This window comes from Oncorhynchus nerka, linkage group LG7, assembly GCF_034236695.1.
Source record: "Oncorhynchus nerka isolate Pitt River linkage group LG7, Oner_Uvic_2.0, whole genome shotgun sequence".
Taxonomy (NCBI): domain Eukaryota; kingdom Metazoa; phylum Chordata; class Actinopteri; order Salmoniformes; family Salmonidae; genus Oncorhynchus; species Oncorhynchus nerka.
In genome coordinates, this window is record NC_088402.1 from 46583168 (window position 1) to 46608096 (window position 24929).

Here is a 24929-nt window from a genome sequence, read left to right on the forward strand (position 1 = left end):
CCCATCCAAAGCAAACCACAGGAGCAGCCAGGGTCAAGCGTCCCGCCCAAGAGCATGTCGACAGATCTCCCATCAAGTCAAAATGGGGATCTGAACCAGCGACCTATTGGCCACCGGCCCAAGCTCCCAACTGCCAGGCCACCAACTATCCAAGATCCCCCAACAGTTACCTGAGAGCTGCCCCTTAACCATCCTAGACCATTGTAGCTCAATTCCATTGTAGTTCAATCTCTCGGGTCCCTGTTCAAACAGTTCCGGGTCGGCGTCTTCGTCCAACTGGGATCAAAGCGAAATAAAATGACAATCTGGTTCCCTGTGGTGTAAAACCCTTTTGGTTCCCTTGGAAGTGAGTAGCAGTAAAGGAGAAACCGCTCAAATTCTATTGTCACACATTAACAACCTGTACCCTAGATAACTGTAAGCTCTTCCCTAGTCCCCTATAGTCTAACATTGTCATCTCTAAGTAAGCATGGATAACTTGACTGCCACTGAAGCCATTGTAGCAGATTTTACCTCTACGGCAAATCCAAGTTATGTGGAAACACTAGAAGAATTAATTAAATCAATCAGACCGCACAGGATATCATCACAGGCGCTTCAGACCAGACCATCATTTAACCACATAGTATAGTGTTAAATGTCTCTGCCCTATTTAGGATAGCCCTAAAGGAAGTAGATGGGGCCAGAGGATGAGAAACTAGCCAAGTAATAAGCAGTTATCGAGAAAGGTGAACTACTACTAGCCCAATTGCAGAATAAAGAGTTCAAAGGATCCAAAGACACTCTGCACTTAGCTGGATGAACTAATGGCTCAAGCCCAGCAAACAAAGAAAGAAAATTACACACTCAAACAAGAACATGATACCTTACAGAACTCGGTACTAGTTAGAGGAGGAGCACAAAGACATGACTAGACAACTGGATGGCAGGACTGAAAGACTGACGCACAGAGAGCTAAGGAGGAACTCACTGCACAAATAGCATTTTTGGCCGAGTCGAAAGAAGCACATGCATCTGGACTCTCTGGGTCGTAAAGTACAATAACTTATGGCCATAATGCTCACTCCCCAGGAAACTGAAGGGACATTGGAATTGGAGCAAAACTTTACCCTAAAATCCAATAAGAAAGCAGAAAGACTCTCAAGGGAGTTACAAAAGATTGAAGCAAACAGTGCTCAATGGAAAAGGGAAGCCTACAGGCTGCATGAGAAAATCGTGGTTTTACAGAATAAGTATGAACAGGCCAAAGGCGAGCAACAAAACTGGGTATACAAATCCCGGACATCCAACTTAAAACAAAGCCAACTGACCATTGACCTAATTGTCACCTCACAGGAACCTCTCATACCCACAGGAAACGTTGACGGGCATGCTATGGGCGACAATACCTACCCAGGTAATGGTGAGCCCAGAGAAAGGAAAGGGTACATCAATGACAAATCTCCACACTTCTCCACACAACAGCGATACTGACTCTGAAGGGAAAAACCCAGTCCCTAAGAAGCGTCGCTCAACCAGTAAGGAGGAACCATGAGCCTACCAAATAATGCTAAACCAACTGAACGAGGAGTATAGATCAGTGGTTCCCAAACTTTTTATAGTCCCGTACCCCTTCAAAAATTCAACCTCCAGCTGCGTACCCCCTTTAGCACCAGGGTCAGTGCACTCTCAAATGTTGTTTTTTGCCATCATTGTATGCCTGCCACACACACACACTATACGATACATTTATTAAACATAAGAATGAGTGTGAGTTTTTGTCACAACCCAGTTCGTGGGAAGTGACAAAGAGCTCTTAGCGACCAGGGCACAAATAATAATTTTGCTGTTTATTTAACCATCTTACATATAAAACCGTATTTGTTAATCGAAAATTGTGAATAACTCACCACAGGTTAATGAGAAGGGTGTGCTTGAAAGGATGCACATAACTCTGCAATGTTGGGTTGTATTGGAGAGAATCTCAGTCTTAAATCATTTCCCACACACAGTCTGTGCCTGTATTTAGTTTTCATGCTAGTGAGGGCAGAGAATTCACTCTCACATAGGTACAGTGGTTGCAAAGGAAATCAGTGTCTTAACAGTGTGATTATCCAAGGCAGGGTACTCTGAGCGCAGCCCAATCCAGAAATCTGGCAGTGGCTTCTGATTAAATGACATTTTCACAGAACCACTTGTTGCAATTTCGATGAGGCTCTCTTGTTCAAATATCGGTAAGTGGACTGGAGGCAGGGCATGAAAGGGATAACGAATCCAGTTGTTTGTGCCATCTGTTTCGGGAAAGTACCTGCGTAATTGCGCACCCAACTCACTCAGGTGCTTCGCTATATCACTTTTGACATTGTCCGTAAGCTTGAGTTCATTTGCACACAAAAAAATCATACAAAGATGGAAAGACCTGTTTGTTGTCCTTGTTAATTCAGACAGAGAAGAGCTCCAACTTCTTAATCATAGCCTCAATTTTGTCCCCCATATTGAATATAGTTGCGGTGAGTCCCTGTAATTCTAGATTCAGATCATTTAGACGAGAAAAAACATCACCCAGATATGTCCAGTCATGTGAGAAACCCGTCATCATGCAAGCGGTCAGACAAGTGAAAATTATGGTCATTAAAAAAAAACTTTAAGCTCGTCTCTCAAGTCCATTTTTTTTGTCAATACGCACGCCTTGATAACCAGCGCACTTCTGTATGTTGTAAAAGTGTTACACGGTCGCTGCCCATATCATTGCATAATGCAGAAAATACACGAGAGTTAACAAAGTTAACCATTTTCACTGTAGTGTCCAAAACGTCTATCAAGCTGTCAGGCATTCCCTTGGCAGCAAGACCCTCTCGGTGGATACTGCATTGTACCCAAGTGGCATCAGGAGCAACTGCTTACCACTCGACTATGTCTCCCTGTCATGGCTTTTGCGCCATTAGTATAGATACCAACATGAGCAACAGCTATGTTTGGCTAGATACGGACCGTTAGTGAAATTCCCACGAGAGAGTAACGGTTAATGTGATTGGATATTAATTATTTGACTACCTGTATTTGACATTGTGTTGTTATTTTGCTGAACACTAGATTGTTTAATTTTATTTTTGGCAGTGAAACGAGGCTACTTAGGCGAGAGAAAAAAATTCAACCAAATGTAAAGCCTGCTGGAAAATATCAATAAAAATGTGAAGATTTTTTTTCTGGAATATATCATTTTTAATGCGAATCACATTTTATTTGGCATACCCCGACGGCATTGCGCTTAACCCTGTTTGGGAATACCTGGTATAGATCTATGCAAAAATTATGTCCTTAGAGAAACAAACTCACTGTGAATGATTATATCAAAGGATTGAACTCAATGTTAAACATTTATGACAACATCAAAGATGTTACCCTGGAAAACAACTGGTTTAGACATCCACAAGGTCATGGCAGAGTTTCCACCTGAAGTGACAAAAACGTACGCGGGTATATGCAATGATCGCAGAATGGGCGAAACGCATTGATGCCATTACAAATCTTCTGCAGGCATCTACCGTGAGACAAACACGACTAGAAAGCCCTAAAAATTATCAGAACCGTCTTAAGAAAGCATTCTACGGGGATCGGGAACCAGACCCTGTGGCTGAAAACCTGAATGTTATTAGATAACTGTAACGTGTACGCTGGGAGTCGGGAAGCAGGTACAGGGAGTGAATTTAATAAATAAACGAACATGGAACAAAACAAGAAACACGAATAGTGTACAGACATGAAACACAGAAACAGAGTAAATAACTCCTGAGGAAAGAACCAAGGGGAGTGACAGATATAGTGGAGGTAATCAGGAAGGTGATGGAGTCCAGGTGAGTGTCATTAAGGGCAGGTGCGTGTAACGATGATGGCAGATGGCTGTAATAATAAGAACTGGCCACAACGACCACCAGAGAGGAGGAGTGGGAGTAGACGTGACATTACCTCCACCCTGACGCATGGCTCCAGCTGCAGGATGCCAACAGAGGGACGGTTCCGAGAACCAGGAACGGGCCGATCGCTTCTGCTGAGGCGCGGGACCCTGCAGAGCCAGCTGAGACACGGGAACCTGTAGAGCCAGCTAAGGTGCGTGAACCAGTGGAACCGGCTGAGGCTTGGGAACCTGTCGAACCGGCTTTGGCATGGGATCCCGATGAGCCAGCTGAGGCATGGAAGCCTGACGAGCTAGCTCAGCCATCCCTGGTAGCTTCGGCAATGGAAGCCTTACGAGCCAACCAAGGCTTGAGAACCTGTCGAGCCAGCTGAGGCATGGGATCCCGACGAGCCAGCTGAGGCATGGAAGCCTGATGAGCTAGCTGAGGCATCCCCGGTTGCTTCGGCAGCCACTCTTAGACCCGACATCACCAGTAAAAAAGCAAAAACGATCCCTGTTGCTTCCCTTTGGTGAGGCGTTATTCTGTAACGTGAACACTGGGAGTCATGAAGAAGGTACAAGGAGTGAATTTAATGGAACAAAACAATAAACATGAGTAGCGTACAGACATGAAACACGGAAACAGTCTGAAAGTACAGAATACTTACAAAGTAATGTTGTCACCGCATGCATTCCGAGACCTTGCCCATGAAACATGGAAAAGCCAGACAGACAAAACTTACGCACACTAAGCCCATAAGTGTTTCTCCTCGAAACAACCTCCTTGCTTCAGTTTAAAGGGAAGAAACTCCACAGCAAAGATCTCACCCAACTCACTCCAATCAGAACTAAGACAGAAACTCAAGATACTAGAATACCAAACAAAATAGGGACCAAATCAAAGGGTCAAAGCACATCCTAAACACTGATGGAGATATGGACTGGGCTCAGAACCAAACACCCATGGAGTGGAAACCAAACCAACCAACCACCCAGGGACTGGTTTCTAAAGTAACCACCCAGATACTGGTCTCGGAACCCAGTGCCCAGGGAATACAGTGCCAACCAATAACCAAAAGAAAGGCTTTCATCCAAGAGACAACCCCTCAATCCTAAACGTTGACATGAACCAACCACCCCTCAGACAGTTCTGAGCTCTAACAAGGAAAGGTAATGTTATGGGCATTTATGTGCCTATCACCCTTGAAGGTATAATGAGGTGTGAAGCATTATTAGATACGGGGGCTGAAATCAGCCTCATGTCACAGACCTTATTCAGCAACCTCCAGAGGATGGCTGAATCCCAGGGTAGGTGGCTTAGATTAGAGAGGTGTGACTTTAACATAACAAGCTCCACTCAAGACAAGTCTCCGATCACACAACAAAGTCTGGATTGAAATGACCTTTGGGGAAATGAAGTGGTACATCCTGTCCTTGGCTCTAAGTTAGAGATTAAATAGCTGCTAGTTTGGCAAAACCTACTGTACAGGTTGGCCCCACTAATTGACTGAAGCCGAAATCAATTGTGGGCTCAAGTCAGAGATCCTGATATCATGACACCACATGACCTCCAGGGCGTACACTGTGATGTGGTTAAGGCAGACAAAACTGCTAACCACTCCGGCGATGCAGGTCTTTACATGGCAGAAGAGCTATGGGAATCTGGTGGCACCCACTTGCAAGACTCAAACCCATACAGATCAGTTGCCTAAGCTATCCTCCATGCCAGATCAGAACTGGCCTACCACCAAATGCCTTGGGGAAAGAGAAACGTTCCTATGTGCTTTAGAACAACCTAAATCTAAGCTTTACTTGCCCACGTGTTGTAAATGGGGTACAAATAGAGGGAAAATTGACGTGATAATGGCACTGTGGTCAGAGAAATCGTCCATCAGTAAATCATTGAATGATTCTTTATGATTAAATTCCTCTGGCACAAAACAACCATAGACTCCATCTTGCCATCACCCCATAAGCTGTTTCCACAGCAACAAGAGTGTGTGCCATAAAACTCAAACTTCACAAAAGGAGTTTAAACACTACATGCTTGTTGTGCCACACCTGACCCACTCCGTTTACATTGGTGCAGACATACTAGTGCGATTAGGGGCACAGCTAGACACAGTAAACAACGTACTGTGCTCCCAAGCAGCTGTGGACATGATTGCTCTTTTGATCTTCAACGCATGCGCTCCAGTCTAACAATTCCTCAAGTCATGAATTAATGGGAATCTGTCATTCATGCGAAAACACTGGGAGTCCCACTCAGACCGAATCTAAAACTAGGTCAATCACTCAATGGTTCACAAGCCTTCTTTCAACCATCTCAAGTTCCATGACTTGGGTATAACAGTATGCGGATATCCCTTGCTTGAAATAAACAACCGTGTTATGTACCTTCTGGTACAAAACCTCCAAGAGACAGACATCCGCATATCCTTGCGAACTGCTTTGATTGTCAGCTCTTTCCATGACTTTGAGCTGATAATTCCATTAATAGGGGAACTCCCTCCCACCTTTGATTTGATTTATTAGGATCCCCATTAGCTGATGCCAATGGCGACAGCTAGTCTTACTGGTGTCCGACACATAACGAAAAAGACACTGCAGACAAAAAAAATACATTAACATGTAGTGTGTGTGTACATCTATCAGTTACACACGCAGTACATACACTCAACAAGTAGGTCGCATTGGAGAGAGGCGTTGTGCCGTGAAGTGCTGCTTTATTTGATTTTTGAAACCAGGTTTGCTGTTCACTTATGCTATATAAAATGGAAGGGAGTTCCATGCAGTCATGGCTCTGTATAATACTGTATGTTTCCTTGAATTTGTTGTGGAACTGGGGATTGTTAAAAGACCCCTGGTGGCATGTCTGGTGGGGTAAGTGTGTGTGTCAGTGCTGTGTATAATTTGACTATGCAAACAATTTGGAATTTCCAACACGCAGTCAGTCTTTCCTCAACTCTCAGCCAAGAGAGACTGGCATACATAGTATTAATATTCACACTCTAATTGCAATGAAGAGCAAGACGTGACGCTCTGTTCTGGGCAAGCTGCAGCTTAACTAGATCTTTCTTTTCTGTACTTGACCATATGACTGAACAATAATCAGGATAAGATCAAACTAGAGCTTGCAGGACTTGCTTTGTGGAGTGTGGTGTCAAAAAAGCAGAGCATCTCTTTACTACGGACAGACCTCTCCCCATCTTTACAACCATTGACTCTATATGGTTTTGACCATGACAGTTTACAATCTAAGGTTACACCAAGTAATTTATTATCCTCGGCTTGTTCAACAGCCACACCTTTCATTACCAGATTCAGCTGAGGTCTAGAACTTAGGGAATGATTTAGTTTTAGTTTTATAGATGTTCAGGACCAGTTTATTACTGGTCACCCATTCCAAAAAAGACTGCAACTCTTTGTTAAAGGTTCCAGTGACTTCATTAGCTGTGGTTGCTGATGCGTAAATTATTGAATTCTCAGCATACATAGACCAACATGCTTTGTTTAATGCCAGTGGCAGGTCATTGGTGAAAATAGTACAGTGCCTAGAGTGCTGCCCTGCCCTGCAGTACACCACTACTACATGTTTGACATTGGAGAAGCTTCCATTAAAGAAATCCCTCTAAGTTCTATTAGATGGATAGTTCTGAATTCAGGATATGGCAGAAGTTGAAAAGCCATAACACATAAGTTCTCTCAACAACAGGCTATGGTCAATAATATCAAAGGCTGCATTGAAATCTAACAGTACAGCTCCCACAATCTTCTTATTTTCTATTTATTTCAACCAATCATGCGTCATTTGTGACATGTTGAGTGCCCTGCTCTATAAGCATGCTGAAAGTCTGTTAATTTATTTACAGAGAAATAGCATTGACCAATTACAAACACATTTTTCTCCAACAATTTGCTAAGAGCTGGTAGAAAGCTGATAAGTCTGCTTTACCACTCTTGGGTAGCGGAATGACTTTGGCTTCCCTCCAGTCCTGAGGACAACTTTCCTCTAGGCTCAGATTAAAGTTTTGACAGATATAGGATTGGCTATATAGTCAGCTACCATCCTCGGTAGCTTTCCATCTAAATGATCAATGCTAGGAGGTTTGTCATTATTGATCGATAACAATCCTTTTACCACCTCTCCCACAGTAACTTTACAAAATTCAAATGTATTATTAGTTATTTTATGCGTACGATGGCTCACTGTTCATTGTTAGCATTTCCTGCCTAAGTTTGTCCACTTTGCAAATGAAGTAATCATTAAAATAATTGGCAACATCAAATGGTTTTGTAATGAATATGCGATCTGATTCGATGAAAGTTAGAGTTGAATTTGTCTTTCTGCCCATAATTTTATTTAAAGTACTCATTTAAAGTATTTTTTCCATAAATCTTTATATCATTGAGCTTGGCTTCATAATACAGTTTCTTCTTATTTTTGTTGAGTTTAGTCACATAATTTCTCATTTTGCATTAAGTCAGCCAGTCAGATGTGCAGCCAGACTTATTAGCCACTCCTTTTGCCCCATCTCTTACAACCATACAGTTTTTCAAATCCTCATCAATCCATGTAGCCTTAATTGTTCTAAAAGTCAGTTTCAGGTGCATGTTTATCATTAATTGGAAGAAGCTATTTCGTAAATGAATCAAGTACAACATCGGGATCCTCCTTATTAATCACATCAGTCTGACAAATATTTTTTAACATCATCCACATAAGAGTCATAGCTAAATATTTTGGATGATCTCTTATGCACTATTTTAGGCGCTGCTTTTGGAACTTTGGCTTTCCTAGATATACACTATATTGTGATCACTGCATCCAATGGGTACGGATACAGCTTTAGAACAAAGTTCTACAGTATTAGTAAAGATGTGATCAATACATGTGGATTGTCTTGTTCCTGTAGTTTTTGTAAACACCCTGATAGGTTCATTCAAATCAAATCAAATCAAATTTTATTTGTCACATACACATGGTTAGCAGATGTTAATGCGAGTGTAGCGAAATGCTTGTGCTTCTAGTTCCGACAATGCAGTGATAACCAACAAGTAATCTAACTAACAATTCCAAAACTACTGTCTTATACACAGTGTAAGGGGATAAGGAATATGTACATAAGGATATATGAATGAGTGATGGTACAGAGCAGCATACAGTAGATGGTATCGAGTACAGTATATACATATGAGATGAGTATGTAGACAAAGTAAACAAAGTGGCATAGTTAAAGTGGCTAGTGACATAAGAATGCAGTCGATGATCTAGAGTACAGTATATACATATGCATATGAGATTAATAATGTAGGGTAAGTAACATTATATAAGGTAGCATTGTTTAAAGTGGCTAGTGATATATTTACATCATTTCCCATCAATTCCCATTATTAAAGTGGCTGGAGTTGGGTCAGTGTCAATGACAGTGTGTTGGCAGCAGCCACTCAATGTTAGTGGTGGCTGTTTAACAGTCTGATGGCCTTGAGATAGAAGCTGTTTTTCAGTCTCTCGGTCCCAGCTTTGATGCACCTGTACTGACCTCGCCTTCTGGATGATAGCGGGGTGAACAGGCAGTGGTTCGGGTGGTTGATGTCCTTGATGATCTTTATGGCCTTCCTGTAACATCGGGTGGTGTAGGTGTCCTGGAGGGCAGGTAGTTTGCCCCCGGTGATGCGTTGTGCAGACCTCACTACCCTCTGGAGAGCCTTACGGTTGAGGGCGGAGCAGTTGCCGTACCAGGCGGTGATACAGTGAGAAGCTTCATCTTGAGGGGACAGCTTTATGAAAACCAGACACTATTCAGGTCCCCAAGAAAGTAGACCTCTTTGTTAACATCACATATACTATCTGTCATGTCTGCTCCCGCTCTCCCCCCTGGCGCTTGCGGGCGCCAGATTACCCTGCATCATGCACTCCTGCCATCCATCATTGACACTTGCCTTTCCTCGTCACTCGCATCAACGTTATTGGACTTATCTCCTGTTTATTTCCTCCCCTATATTTGTCAGTTCCCCAGCTCTGTTCCCGGCTGCTGCATTGTATTGTTTTTGTCTTTGAATTTGTTTCTGATGCTATTCCTGTCTTGTCTATGTCAGTTGTTTATTAAAACGTTTTAGGGCTGAGATCCCGCTAACGGGATCGATATGCCAACAGCCAGTGAAAGTGCAGGGCTCCAAATTCAAAACAACAGAAATCCCATAATTAACATTCCTCAAACATAGAAGTATTTCACACCATTTTAAAGATACACTTCTTGTTAATCCCACCACAGTGTCCGATTTCAAATAGGCTTTACGGCGAAAGCACCACAAATGATTATGTTAGGTCAGAGCCGAGTTAAACAAAAACACAGCCATTTTTCCAGCCAAAGTCACAAAAATCAGAAATAGAGATAGAATCAATCACTAACCTTTGATGATCTTCATCAGATGACACTCATAGGACTTGTTACACAATACATGTATGTTTTGTTCGATAAAGTTCATATTTATATAAAAAAAATCTCAGTATACATTGGCGCGTTATGTTCAGTAGTTCCAAAAACATCTGGTGATTTTACAGAGAGCCACATCAATTTACAGAAATTCTCATAATAAATGTTGATGAAAATACAAGTGTTATGTATGGACCTTTAGATACACTTCTCCTTAACGTAACCACTGTGTCAGATTTCAAAAAGGCTTTACGGAAAAAGCAAACCATGCAATAATCTGAGTACGGCGCTCAGAGACCAAACAATATTGTGCAGTCAACAGAAGTCAGAAATAGCATTATAAATATTTACTTTCCTTTGATGATCTTCATCAGAATGCACTCCCAGGAAGCCCCGTTCCACAATAAATGTTTGTTTTGTTCGATAATGTCCATCATTTATGTCCATAGCTACTTTTGTTAGTGCGTTTTGTAACCAAATCCAGACTCACGAAGCACGTTCACTAGGAGCAGACAAAATGTCAAAAAGTTCCATTACAGTCTATAGAAACATGTCAAACGATGAATAGAATCAATCTTTAGGATGTATTTATCATAAATCTTCAAAAATGTTCCAACCGGAGAATTCCTTTGTCTGTCGAAAAGCAATGGAACGTGAGCTACCTCTCACATGAACGAGCGTCATAAGCTCGTGGCACTCTGCCAGACCACTGACTCAAAGAGCCCTTATGTGCCCCTCCTTTACAGTGGAAGCCTCAAACAAGTTTCTAAAGATTGTTGACATCTAGCGGAAGCCTTAGGAAGTGCAACATGACCAATATCCCACTGTATCTTCAATCGGGAATGAGTTGAAAATGACCAACCTCAGATTTCTTCTCAGGTTTTTGCCTCCCATGTGAGTTTTGTTATACTCACAGACATCATTCAAACAGTTTTAGAAACTTCAGAGTGTTTAATAATGTATGCATATTATTAGTATATTTGGATATAAAACACTCTGAAGTGGGACTGAGTATCAGGCAGTTTCTGAAGTGGGACTGAGTATCAGGCAGTTTCCTCTGGGCACCTTATTCATCCAAGCTACTCAATACTGCCCCCAGCCATAAGAAGTTAAATGTTTACTCCCCGTTCCTGCTTCGTCTCTCCAGCGTCAATCCGCGTGACAGAATGCAGCAGCCATCATACGAAGCATCGGGGAGTACTGGCGTTCCGGTTGGTATGGTGGCAGCGGATCGCCACCGATGGAACCAGGGGTGCCTAGCCAGCTCGTCGGGGTTCCACGCCCTAGCTGCCTCAAGAGGTTTCCTTGCCCCGGTTGGCTCGGATGGCGCCCATCCCACATCGGGCCTCAGTTCTTGTTCGCCCTGCTGGTCCAGGAGTTTTTGTTTTTTGTTTTGTTGGTGACATCGGGGTGGATCCCTTCGCCGATGGGTGCCTAAGCCAGCCCGTCGGGCTTCCACGCCCTGGCTGGCTCGAGAGGTGTTCCTGGCTAGGTGGCTTCCCATCCCACGTCACACTCCATTGGATCATCGGGCTTCCCTTCCCCTTCGGCTGCGGGATCGACAGGCCTCTTGCCTCAGCCGGATCGTCAGGCTTTCACGCTCCTGCCGGCTTTCACGCCCCAGCTGGCTTGCCCAGCGCCCATGTCTCGGCCGGTTCGCGTCCCAAGAGGGAGGGGTTTCCATCCTATGCGTTGTGCATGAAATATGAAAAATTATTGGAGTGTTTTTGTTAAGAGAGGGATGTAATTTGAGAAACTATATGAAACAATTGTTTCGGTGACTACTTACTGTGCACAATTATAGAAACAATTGTTTCTTATAGTTTCTCAAATTACATCCCTTTTTCATATTTCATGCACAACGCATAGGATGGAAACGTTGTACATGTAGTGGGTATACTTTCCAAGTTACAGTATTTCCTTAATATTTATTTTTTATGACATCACAAAATAGCAACCAAAACAACATTCCCCACGTTCTATGTTAGAAAACTTGTTCCAGTATTCGCTTTTGAACGTGTTAGAGTTTCGGCAGGAAAAGCTTCTTGAAACAAAGGCACATTCCTAGTGTGAATTTGGAGAGGGAGAATTGAATCTTTTCGGTTTGATTTACAACAGGACGTGAGTTGTTAACCCCCACCAGCCCCCCACCCCCCTGCGTGTGAGATAGGGTCTGGTTGAAGGCAGTCATTGCAAACCTGATTTGACCTATTTGGATCCTCACAGGACAGTCACAGGACAGTCATGACAGAGACAATCAGGAACATGATAATGCCATATTTCATGGTTCAAACAAAAACAAAAGCAAAAATTGTGGTGGTACCTAGACACACAGACTGCTTAAATTGGCAGCTCATTTTCCAAGCCAAGTGCCCAAACAGACAAGGATGGAAACTTCAATGGGGAGATTTCATCACTTACTGTACAGTCTGATACACATAATGCATTTTTCCAGATTGTGAAAAAGGCGGCCGTGCTTAAGGATGCTAGGCTAACACTAAGTGTCATTGAATTAAGAAATATATTAATGTGAGTTGTAAGCAGCTGCTCACCTAGGTACTGGCGTGGTCCTGTATGCCTGGCATCTGATGAGCACCAGTGTCCTGACTTTTAGTTAGGAGATTTCTGTCTTTTCCTATGCCGATGTGGGTCGTCCGACTGTTCAGCACTGTGATGTTCTTAACAGAGATAAATCCATCATGCCACACCTCATTGGCGAGGTCTCTTAGCTCATGGGGTGACATCGTATTGTCATACTCTTTGTGTATGATCACGAATGATCTGAGTGATCTCTGCATGTTATCTTGGAATAATGTTTTTTAAATGATCCTCTTCCTATGCACTGGGTGTATATTCCCTTGGAAAGAGGGCCCAGTTCTAGGGTCCTCGTGGTATCCTGGTTTTACCTGAATGGCTTTCAAGAAAGATTCTGTGAAGTCATATTTAAAACTTATTCAGGATTGGTGGGTCCCCTGCGGGACGGTTGAGCTAGGACATAGACATATCTGATATTGTCAGAAAGCTTAAATTCTTGTTAATCTAACTGCACTGTCCGATACACAGTAGCTATTACAGTGAAATAATACCATGCTATTTTTTGAGGAGAGTGCACAGTTATGAACATGAAAAGTTATTAATACATAAATTAGGCTCATTTGGGCAGTCTTGATTCAACATTTTGAACAGAAATACAATGATTCATTGGATCAGCCTAAAACTTTGCACATACACTGCTGCCATCTAGTGGCCAGTATCTAAATTGCACCTGGACTGGAATAATACATCATGGCCTTTCTCTTGCATTTCAAAGATGATGGTACAAAAAAAATTACAATAGAAATAGTTGTTTTTTTCTTTGTATTATCTTTTACCAGATCTAATGTGTTATATTCTCCTACATTCCTTTCACATTTCCACAAAGTGTTTCCTTTCAAATGGTACCAAAAAAATGCATATCCTTGCTTCAGGGCCTGAGCTACAGGCAGTTAGATTTGGGTATGTCATTTTAGGCGAAAATTGAAAAAAGGGGGCCAATCCTTAACCGTATATGAAGTTCCACACCCATCCTTTGGTTGATTACCTAGAGAGTAATCCTGACCTGTATCTGACCCCAAATCTAATCATGTGTCCCGGTAAACCCTTCATCCGAGATAAGGCAGATTGTCTGTGCGGCCTTAAGCCGTTTTCTGAGGATGAACGATGTCAAGCTGTGGTGTCCGCTGAGGATGACGTAACAGCCATGCAGGTTGAGATAGCTGGCAATTCGTGTTTCGTCAGCACCCCGGCCAGCCACGTCATAGTCACATATGAGCGTCATGACACTGTCACTAAGCTGCCCCTCCCAAATCAAACTAGAAGGAGATATAGTACACCTAGGTGATGTCGCAAAGTACTACTTAGACTCAGATAGACATGATACCGCCATTGAAATTCCTGATGCTTTTGCGGGACACCCTCTTGACCTTGGTATACCCATTTAAAATGAGATTGAAGGTACTAAACTCCTTGACTTTAAGCTGAGTACCCAGGGACTGCACATCGCTCCAGTTAAACCTAAATTCCTTAGGACATCCCTCACCCATTCGTAGAGTCCATCAGATATCATCCTATGTGTTTCCTGCGCTTAGGAGTAGTATGACTGCCAACCATAGTCTCATGAACCTAGAAACCTTCCAACTGAAGCCTTGCTCCCCTCAAAGCCTACCGGGATTCCGACAGGCCAAGGAGAGAAGGATGACACTCCAGAGGACCATTAAATAGCAGAACATCCACTTCAAACGTTCTATCCAGGGCTGGACTGCACCCAGACTTAGTGACCCTAACCCTAACCCTGTTTTAAATCAGTTTTATAGTAATGACATGCAATATAAACATTTTTATTTTTTAATATGCCATGAACACAATGAGTCTTGATGTTTCCATCCGATTGTCAAAAAATTCACTTCAAAAAGTTGGTTACCTTCACACGTTCATCCAAAAAATAATTCCAGCATCTCAACAGTGCACTGTGCACCAGCCAACTTTCCTTCAATTCACAAGTGGCTAAAACAATCTCACTGGAGAAAGCATCAGAGCGAGCTAAACACCCCTTCTGTCTTACTGTATGTAGCCCATGTATCTGATGCTATATGACATGCCATATTATTTTTGGCCAGACAACATCAGATACATGGACTACACATTAGAGGTCTTCATGGGTCCAAAAAGGACCTGTTCTGAAATGGACCTGGTGCTTTCCTACCCAGACCCAATATGCATAGATACATTTTTTAAATAAAGGGACCGGTTCCGAACGGACCCGAGGACAACTACACCCATTCCAAATAGACCTGATCAGACCCAGTCCGATTTGAGTGAGAGAAGCAGCAGAAAAGTATATTTTTAAGCTTTAACTTTATTAACCGGGGGTGATAAAGTGCAAGCGAGAGGAGGGAGAGAGGTGTTTACTATTTACCTTTTTTGCAATCGACTTTCTGAACTGTTAAAGGCAGCAATACGCAACAAAATCTTTCGTCTACTGGAAAACCACACGAAGAAGAAGAAAAAGGAGAGCGAGTTGCCACTTATAGGCTGGACAATAGAATGAGTCAAAATTCACCCAAGGCTGAAAATGGCAAAATAATGTTGGCTAAGCTGGAACACTTGCGCGAGCCCATAGCAAAAGAATGGAATGGAACGTTCTCCAGGGTTGTTTTGACTGGAGTGATGCTTAGAATTCCATTTCGCCTAAATGGCACCAAAAAATGTATCCCTTTTTATTTTACCACTACAATCTGTTCTTAGGACGAAACTGAAAATGAACAACTTGTGTAGAAAGTTAACATCCGCACCTCGATGGTGCCAAGTGTGCTTATGTCTGCATAGCTAGGAAGTAGGAAAAAAATGTCAACTTCTGACTGTTTCTGGTCTAGTGTTTGATGACAACGAGATACACTGCCCAGCCTTACATAATTCAAGAGAGGAGATTCTCATTATTGAAATGGTGTCCGAATTGAAAAAATCGAAATATACACATTGCGAGATATTTGGCGAAATATACCAACATGCTTCTCCATAGGAAAACAATGGGGGGAGCTCAGCGTTCCAAGGGCAAAAGGTATTTCGGGGCTAGCGTTTGATGACAACGAAATACACTGCCCTTACATAATTAGAAAGAGGATATTCTCATGATTAAAATGGTGTCCAATTTTTAAAAACCGAAATATACACATTGCAAGATATTTGCCAAAATAGACAGACATACCTATATTTCCCAATAGTAAACAATGGGACGACCTCAGAGTTCCATGAGTAATTTGTTGTTGTTTACATTTTAACCATAAACAATGTGAGCAGGTCTCCATTGCCAACAATAGCAAAGCAGGAATTGTGACATAGTACAATAAACTTGGATTAGAACGTTCGGAAGGCAAGTTGGTGCCACATTGTTCAATAGAACTAACATGAGCTGGCAGGGTGAAAAATGCCCTAAAATAAGGCTTGTTTTTTCGTGACTACTTCAAAACTACGTCAGGCAGCTGGGATATATGATAATATTATGAAACTAAACTCCACCGCGGATGAGCATTGTTAAAAATGTAATGTGTCCAGCCGACCACTCAGCAGGCGGGGGAGGGGCTGTGCTACTGCTGTGCACGAGTAACACAGGGAGCAGGGTGGGAGGAGGGAGGGAGAGACGATAAACAGCTACCAACCAAGCCGACTCGCGCTATAGTTGAATGATAGCTGCCATAGGTTGGTTATTTATCATCCAATAGGAGTATGTAGTACCTGTCTTGACTGCAGCATATTGGGAGATGCTAGTTAAGCTAGCTATATAGATAGGAAGGCTAATTGAAGCTGCATGCGCTTTCTTGTCCTACAGTTACAAATAACAACAACTCCATTCAGAATATTACATAGCAGCCTACCTATTGGCTCTTGGTCATTGTAACCTATCCTTCTCCTTTAACTTTTAATTCCGTCATTTTAATTCAATCTTCTATTGATTAGATATCTCCTAACTTTTACCACACACTGAGGCTCCATGACTGTAGCCTATTGCCACTTTGATGACTTGTGATTGGCCAACAACAAGTTACACGCGCCACTCTCGTGAAAAGACAAAGGGAACTCTGTCAGGGGGGAATAGTCAATTATCATGAACCAGTCCACTTGCTTCTAATATGAGTTGGATTATATCAATATTGATATGAAATATATGTATATGTATGGAAATAAGTTATTGATCTATTATATATGGATTCATTAATATGATTTTTGTCAACAATTTGGCCTCATTTACCTGGGTACAGAGGCCAGGCAAAAAACCGTCCCTCCCCATTTCTCTTGCAACTTTGAAGCTTCCAGCAGATTGTACCTATGCTGAACCAACCTGCTGAAGCAAGACAGAATGAGAAGCTGAGCAGCCCACGACAGCGGGTCGTTAAGGAGGACCTCGAGGGTCCTCAAGAGGATAATAAAAAATATTACTTGACCCTTGAGGTCAACTATGTCAGAGCTCTCTATTTACCATTATATACAGTACCTACTGCATTTTAGATATGTTCTAAGTGACATGACCCTTTTCTTGCTGTGCCATAGGTGTACATTCTGTGGGGTCTGCTGTCAGAAGTATATCAATGCCAACATGGACGAGAGGTCGGTCAGCACGGTACGATCCACAATGAAGGTGTTCGCAAATGGCTCAGAGACCATCATCTTTGTCTTCCTCGGCATCTCGGCCATAGATCCGTCTATATGGGTGTGGAACACAGCCTTTATCCTCCTCACACTCCTCTTCATCTTTGTGTTCAGGTTCATAGGTGAGTTTGGGTCATAATCTTTAGTATGATTTTGTGAGAGGGGGAATCAATGGAGATTCTATTTCGCTCAATCTCTATAGGATGAACAATATCGTAGTTTGGAAGTTTAGGCAATTGCCAACTTGCAATCCCTGTGTGTGTAGTTCAATATTATACACAATAATTCTCATTGAAGGCTTCACATTACCAGCACTGACACGATGTGTGTGTATGCAGAGATTGGAAAAAGATGCATCTAAAAATAGCTTGTTTCAAATACGAAATACCCGAGTACTTTTGTATAGTATTGTATCTAGATTAAATTCATGCATTTTATTATATATATATTCTCCCCAATTTCGATCTTGTCTCATCACTGCAACTCCCCAACTGGCTCAGGAGAGGCGAAGTCATATATTCTCCGAAACATAACCCTCCTAACCGCACTCCTCATCACCCGCCAGCTTAACCTGGAAGCCAGCCGCACCAATGTGTCAGAGGAAACACAGGTTCAACTGGTGACCGGGGTCAGCCTGCAGGCACACGACCTGCCACAAGGAATCACTAGAGCGCGATGAGCCAAGTAAAGCCTTCCCAGCCAAACCCTCTCCTAACCCGGGCCGACGCTGGGCCAATTGTGCACCGTCCTATGGGAGTACCGGTTGCAGCACAGCCTGGGAATGAATCCAGGTCTTTAGTAACGCCTCTAGCACTGCGATGCAGTGCCTTAGACCACGCCGTCACTCGGGAGGCCCCAAATACAGTCATTTAGGTATCTTTATATTCTAAAAATACAAAATAAAACTACAATAATTTTCTCAGTAACGATAATCGTTTTACTTGCCATGACTTTGAAGTGTTTGTTTTTTTACAACTTTATTTGATGAAGACTGTTAGTTGCTATGGAAGCAAGAGTGAAAGAGAAATGATGTGGTGCAGATATCTGGACATATGTGGCGCAGTCCGCAATTTTTGAGGATAACTTTTGACTCGTGAGTGCTACTTTCAGAACTACTGGCTGAAAAGTAAACAAAAGTACCAGATAATCTCTTTAATATTGACAATATGGTCAGAGTAGCTACATTACTCCTATTGATAAGGTTGTCATTGTCAAAAAATGGATGTTATCTTTTGGTTGAAAAGGTCAAACATCACACTCTGCAAATCTGGTAATAACATTTTCTATTGAGTTTACCACTTGTAATTCCGATAACTCTGATAGCATGTGAACGTGGCATAACTCTGAGGTGTGAAGACATACGCAATCAAGACGTCTTCATTTTTTTATTTAAATTGAATTAATTAGGAAAAATATGTATCATTTTATTTCACTTTGAAAATGTGAAGTAGGTTGTATAGATCTGTATGGAAACACTCTAATTTAATCCCTTTTTAGAAGTAATTTTATGGCAGCAAAATGTGAAGACTGCAAGGGGGGTGTAGACTTTCACTAGGCACTGAACATGTAACAGAAATACTGCCTATCTCTGTGTGTATTTATATCACAGGGGTCTTTTTACTGACCTGGATTCTGAACCAGTACCGACTGGTTCCCTTGGACTTTATTGATCAACTAGTGATGGGCTACGGTGGCCTACGTGGGGCCGTAGCCTATGGCCTTGTGCTCCTGCTGGACGAGAATAAGTACAAGGAGAAGAAACTGATGATCAGCACCACCCTCATAGTGGTGTACTTCACTGTCATGTTGCAGGTAAAATAGCTCATTTAAATGTCAAACGTCAGTCCATACATATTTCACCATTTGTAGTTTTCTTTCATACACTATATGTCTTGAACAGACTGGTATGTGTTCATTTGCTACCGGTTTACTATATTTTCTCCTTATTTGTTGCAGGGAATAACCATGAAACCACTGGTCACCTGGCTGAAAGTGAAGAGAGCAGCAGTGTCAGAACGCACACTAGCAGAAAAAATACAGAATAGGGTAACTATCTGATCAGAAGTCTTTGTTGTTCATCAATCCCAAAGAATCAGACAACAAACCTTATATCTCTGTAATAAATCCCCCAAGTAATGTTTCTACTTTTGTAAACTGTACTACACACTTTTTCAATCACAGGTCTGTCAAATGAATGACAGACCTGTCAGGGGAGAACACAAATAAATTAGTAGCAGGGCAAGATTCATTTGGACTTTAAATAAAGCGCACTCGTGATGATATACTCGTTGTAAGCTAGTACACTCGTGAAGAAACAGTGTGAGATAGCGCACTCGTGGTATAATACTCTTATAGGATAAGCAACTGGTGGTAATTGGCATGAGAATGCATACTCTGCTTTCGAATCAAACAGCTCCCTCCTAAGAACAGCTAGCCCAGGAGGTCTCTAGGAAAGAGTGGTGACACAACATACAACAAACATATATATAAACAAAGAAAATTTAATTAGTCCAACCTTCTAATGCAACCCAAGTATTTTACATGGATACCAGCTCATTTGCGTCAGGGTCCTGACACAAAGCTTTCTTCAGGCTGTCTGTTGGTCCATCCCCCACTCAAAGAGAGTATTGACTAACATTTGGATATCAGAAAAAACGACTTTGTCATGACGCCTGCCTGGCTGACTCTGCGCCCGAGGTAGGTAACCTCTTTCTGCATGAAAATGCACTCAGCCCAGCTCTTTGGATTTGGCCCAGAACTTCCTTAACGTTTTCCAACAACGTCTCAGACCTTGTCCCACGCACCAGTAGGTCATTGAAATACACCAAACATTGTTCCGGGCACACCTTTGAGAACCTACTCCATAAACAATGTCTTTGGTTTGTCTTCGGGTGCCAGAGGTACCTGCCAGTATCCGCTCCGTAAATCCAGGGAGGAGAATCAAGCTGAGCCATCAACATAATCAAGGCATCTGTCTCTCCGAGGCAGTGGATAGGTGTCTTTCACAATCTTGTCGCTAAGTTGGCGATAGTCAGCAGAGAACCTATAGGTTCCATCCTTTTTGGGGACCATGACTACGAGGAGGCTTATCAAGGTTCGTTGGTGTCAGTAGATGCTATCTGTTCTATGAGCATAGGGCATCCATCTGGCGCATTGACAGATGGGGCGTGTGTTGCCTGTGTCAATGGTGTGCTGCACCAAGTGGGTTCGATCTACATCATTAAGGGTGACAGGAAAGCTGTGCCGGAATGTGTAAAGTAGGTCCCAGACTTGTTGTCGCTCCCACATGGCTTTGACAGTGGCGACTGCTGCTGATTCTGCGTCTGTGGTGACACTTGCCGCCTGTAGAACTGGTGTAGGTGGGAACTGTAGTTCCTCATGGGGCTCCATGGTGGTGGCTATCATTGGATAGGGGAAACATGCACTCTGCAAAGGGGGCTTCCCACTGAAGGCTAGGGCTTGTCAGTTGGCACGGTTGGTTTGCTCGTACTGGGGAAGGCAGACTCACTGAAAAGGAGGATGGGTTTATCATGTTGGAACATAATGTTATTTGTCTGGAAGTCAAGCTTTGCCTCAGCCTCAGTCACCCACCTGCATCAAGACTTCACAGCGTCCCAGTATAGGAGCTCTTTCTACAGTTACGGAGATAAAGGTTAAGCCCCAGTTGGTTAAGGGTCACTGTGGAACCTGTGTCCAGTAATGCACATGTCAAAAATAACAGCAGTTAGTGGCAAGGGGGATAGGTGTACAGAGGTGAAGGGTTCTGGAAGATGAAGGATGTCCATCAAGGGCTGAGTGTCAGTAGCTAAACCCTTCTTTTATAAAGCATCAACCAGTTCATCTAAAAGTGTTGAAATTGGTCAATTGAAATATAATCTTTACAAACTAAATATTATTTCAGACCTTTGACCACATGCTTGTCGCCATAGAGGACATTTCTGGACAAATAGGAGATAACTACATGAGAGACAAGTATGTGGACACTAACATCATATTATCAACTTCAATAAGTTATTATTATCATATAAGTATTATTTAAATAAATGTATTACATACCATACCTTCAAAGACTAAAGTTAGCACTAAATTGTTTTTTTTACTCTCTTCTCGTATCCTTCTAAGGTGGAATAACTTTGAGGAGAAGTGGTTGTACTGGCTCTTGATGACACCCATTGCCAGGAAGTCGTGTGACCCCATATTCAACATTTTCCACAAGCTCAACATCAAGGATGCCACAAGCTATGTGAAAGAGGTAAGAATGACTCACAAGGTCAGGGAAAGCCATGACAACGTAATACTGTAGTTGCAATGCTACACAATAGATTAACCTCCAGGATCACTGATTTACTGTAACATTACAACAAATAGAAAAATTGGATGGCAGACCATGAAAGATGTGTATAGCAGATGTTGCAGCGGGTGCAGTGAAATGGTTGTGTTATTAGAACTGTTATGAGCTAATAACACAAGCATTTCACTGCATGCGCTGCTACATCTGCTATACCGTGTACGTGACCACAACTTTGATTTGATGAAGAATTTGTATCCCATTATTATAGGGAGAACGCAGAGGCTCATTGGCGTTCGTACATAATGAAAGCAAGGCCGATGTGGATTTCAATAAGAAGTTTGGTGCCGATTTTTCAGAGATGATGCCTTACATCATGACAGAAAATATGGGACCAGATCATGTTCCAGTCTCCTCCATCTTGTAAGCAACATTTCCTGACTTAGTCTGCATCCCAATAGCACCATATTCCACATTGCTGATGTCAAAAGTAATGCACTATGGGAAATAGGGTGCCATTTGGGATGCGACCTTATGCATGTCTAAAATACATGCATCATTAACTTGGGATGGCGGAAATGTAAACTTAAACCCTGCTGTGGGATTCCACTCCAGCAAAAAATATGTTTGCTATTTCAGAGTGTTCTGGCAATTATAACATTGGTTATAATAAAGTATATAAAGTATATTGGATGGAAAGACGTTTGACATGGCAACAGCTCTAAAAAGAGGCTATAGCAAGCACTGCTACCTTTAGGCACAAACACGGGTTTAGTTTAAAGCAACCTCGGACAACCCTGGGGCAAAGTACAGGCACTGAAACTGATAGTGTGTGCAGCTTACTCACCCGTTTGGCAGATGTAATGGCTAAGTAAAGCAATATTAAATTAGAGAACTAATTTTCATGCTTTCCAATGACGCAAACTATCTGCTTGGTCAATCTCCATTCCTACGCCCACTTGCAGCTAAAAAGCTGCTATACGTGATGCCAGAAAGACTGGCAGGGCTGGGAATGGGACCATAGAAATGGAGATTTAGGCATGTATAATGCAATCCCTCATTAGAACAACCTTTCATAGCGGGGGGGGGGGGGGGTGCTTGGTGTCATTGTCCATTTGGAAGACCCATTTGCGACCACGGTTTAACTGATGACTTGAGATGTTGCTTCAATATAACCACATCATTGTCCTATCTCATGATGCCATCTATTTTTTGAAGTGCACCAGTCCCTCCTGCTGCAATGCACCCCCACAACATGATGCTGCCACCCCCGTGCGCAAGCCTCCCCCTTTACCTCCAAACATTTCGATGGTCATTATGGTCAAACAGTTCTATTTTTGTTTCATCAGACCAGAGAACATTTCTCCAAAAGTACAATCTTTGTCCCCATGTGCAGTTGCAAACCGTAGTCTGGCTTTTATATGGCGGTTTTGGAGCAGTGTCTTCTTCCTTGCTGAGCGGCCTTTCGGGTTATGTCGGTATAGGACTCGTTTTAATGTGGATATAGACACTTTTGTACCTATTTCCTCTAGCATCTTCACAAGGTCCTTTGCTGTTGTTCTGGGATTGATTTGCACTTTTGACACCAACGTACCTTCATCACTAGGAGACAGAACGCGTCTCCTTCCTGAGTAGTATGACGGCTCCCGAAATTGCTCCCAAAGATGGTCGACAACTTTTTTTCTGAGATCTTGGCTGATTTCTTTGGATTTTCCCATGATGTCAAGCAAAGAGGCACTGAGTACAACTCCAGTTGACTCAAATTATGTCAATTAGCCTATCAGAAACTTCCAAAGCCATTACATCATTTTCTGGAATTTTCCAAGCTGTTTAAAGGCACAGTCAAGTATGTCAACTTCTGACCCAGAAGTGAAATAATTAAACAATTGTTGCATGCATAAAGTAGATGTCCTAAGTGACTTGCCAAAATTATAGTTTGGTAACAAGAAATGTGTGGAGTGGTTGAAAAACAAGTTTCGATGACTCCAACCTAAGTGTATGTAAACTTCCGACTTCAACTGTAGGAATTCCTCTTGTCCAGATGGGATAGGGCAGTGTGCATTGCGATGGCGATTGCATCGTCTGTGGATCTATTTGGTGCTGTAAGCAAATTGAAGTGGGTCTAGGGTGTCAGGTAAGGTAGAGGTGATATGATCCTTCACTAGTCTCTCAAAGCACTTCATGATGACAGAAGTGAGTATTACGGGACAATAGTTATTTAGTTCAGTTACCTTTGCTTTCTTGGGTACAGGATCAACGGTGGACATCTTGAAGCATGTGGAGACAGTAGACTGGGATAGGGAGAGATTGAATATGTCCGTAAACACTCAAGCCAGCTGGTCTGCGCATGCTCTGAGGACGTGGCTAGGGATGCCGTCTGGGCCGGCAGCCCTGCGAGGGTTAACACGTTTAAATGTCTTACTCCCGTCAGCCACGGAGGAGGAGAGCCCTTGCTAGCGGCCGCGTCGGTGGCACTGTGTTATTCTCAAAGCGGGTGAAGAAGGTGTTTAGCTTGTCTGGATGCAAGACGACGTGGTCCACGACGTGGCTGGTATTCCCTTTGTAGTCCGTGATTGTCTGTAGAGCCTGCCACATACGTCTCATGTCTGAGCCGTTGAATTGCGACTCCACTTTGTCTCTATACTGACGTTTTGCCTGTTGGGAGGGAATAACTACACTGCTTGTATTCATTCATATTCCCAGTCACCTTGCCATGGTTAACTTCTTCGGGATAGGGGGCAGCATTTTCACGTTTGGATAAATAGGGTGTCCAAATTCAACTTCCTGCTACTCTTCCCCAGAATATAAGATATGCATATTATTAGTACATTTGGATAGAACACTCTGAAGTTTCTAAAACTGTTTGAATCATGTCTGTGAGTATAACAGAACTTATGTAGCAGGCAAAACACAGAGGACAAACCATTCAAAAAAAATGTTGAGGTCACTAAGCTTTCATTAGGAAACCAGATTTCTAAGGGACTTATTTGCAGTTCCTACCGCTTCCACTGGATGTCACCAGTCTTTAGAAATTGGTTGAGGTTATTCCTTTTTTGTATTGAAGAAGTACGGCCATCTTGAACAAGTGTCACGTCGTGTGTACTGTTTGATAGTTGCGCAAGACCAGAAAGCATGCTTAAGTTTGTTG

General features: G+C 42.5%; 1 protein-coding gene across 1 annotated transcript in view; it reads left to right on the forward strand.

Moving 5' to 3' along the window:
• Positions 1 to 24929, forward strand: part of LOC115131809 (sodium/hydrogen exchanger 3-like) — a 62979-nt gene that overhangs the window by 20023 nt on the left and 18027 nt on the right. Inside the window, exons 6-11 of the mRNA XM_029663816.2 lie at positions 17395 to 17615; positions 19103 to 19305; positions 19450 to 19539; positions 21395 to 21465; positions 21616 to 21745; positions 22053 to 22204. Of these exons, the coding sequence (XP_029519676.1) occupies positions 17395 to 17615; positions 19103 to 19305; positions 19450 to 19539; positions 21395 to 21465; positions 21616 to 21745; positions 22053 to 22204 (867 nt within the window). The remainder of the gene's footprint in view (positions 1 to 17394; positions 17616 to 19102; positions 19306 to 19449; positions 19540 to 21394; positions 21466 to 21615; positions 21746 to 22052; positions 22205 to 24929) is intronic.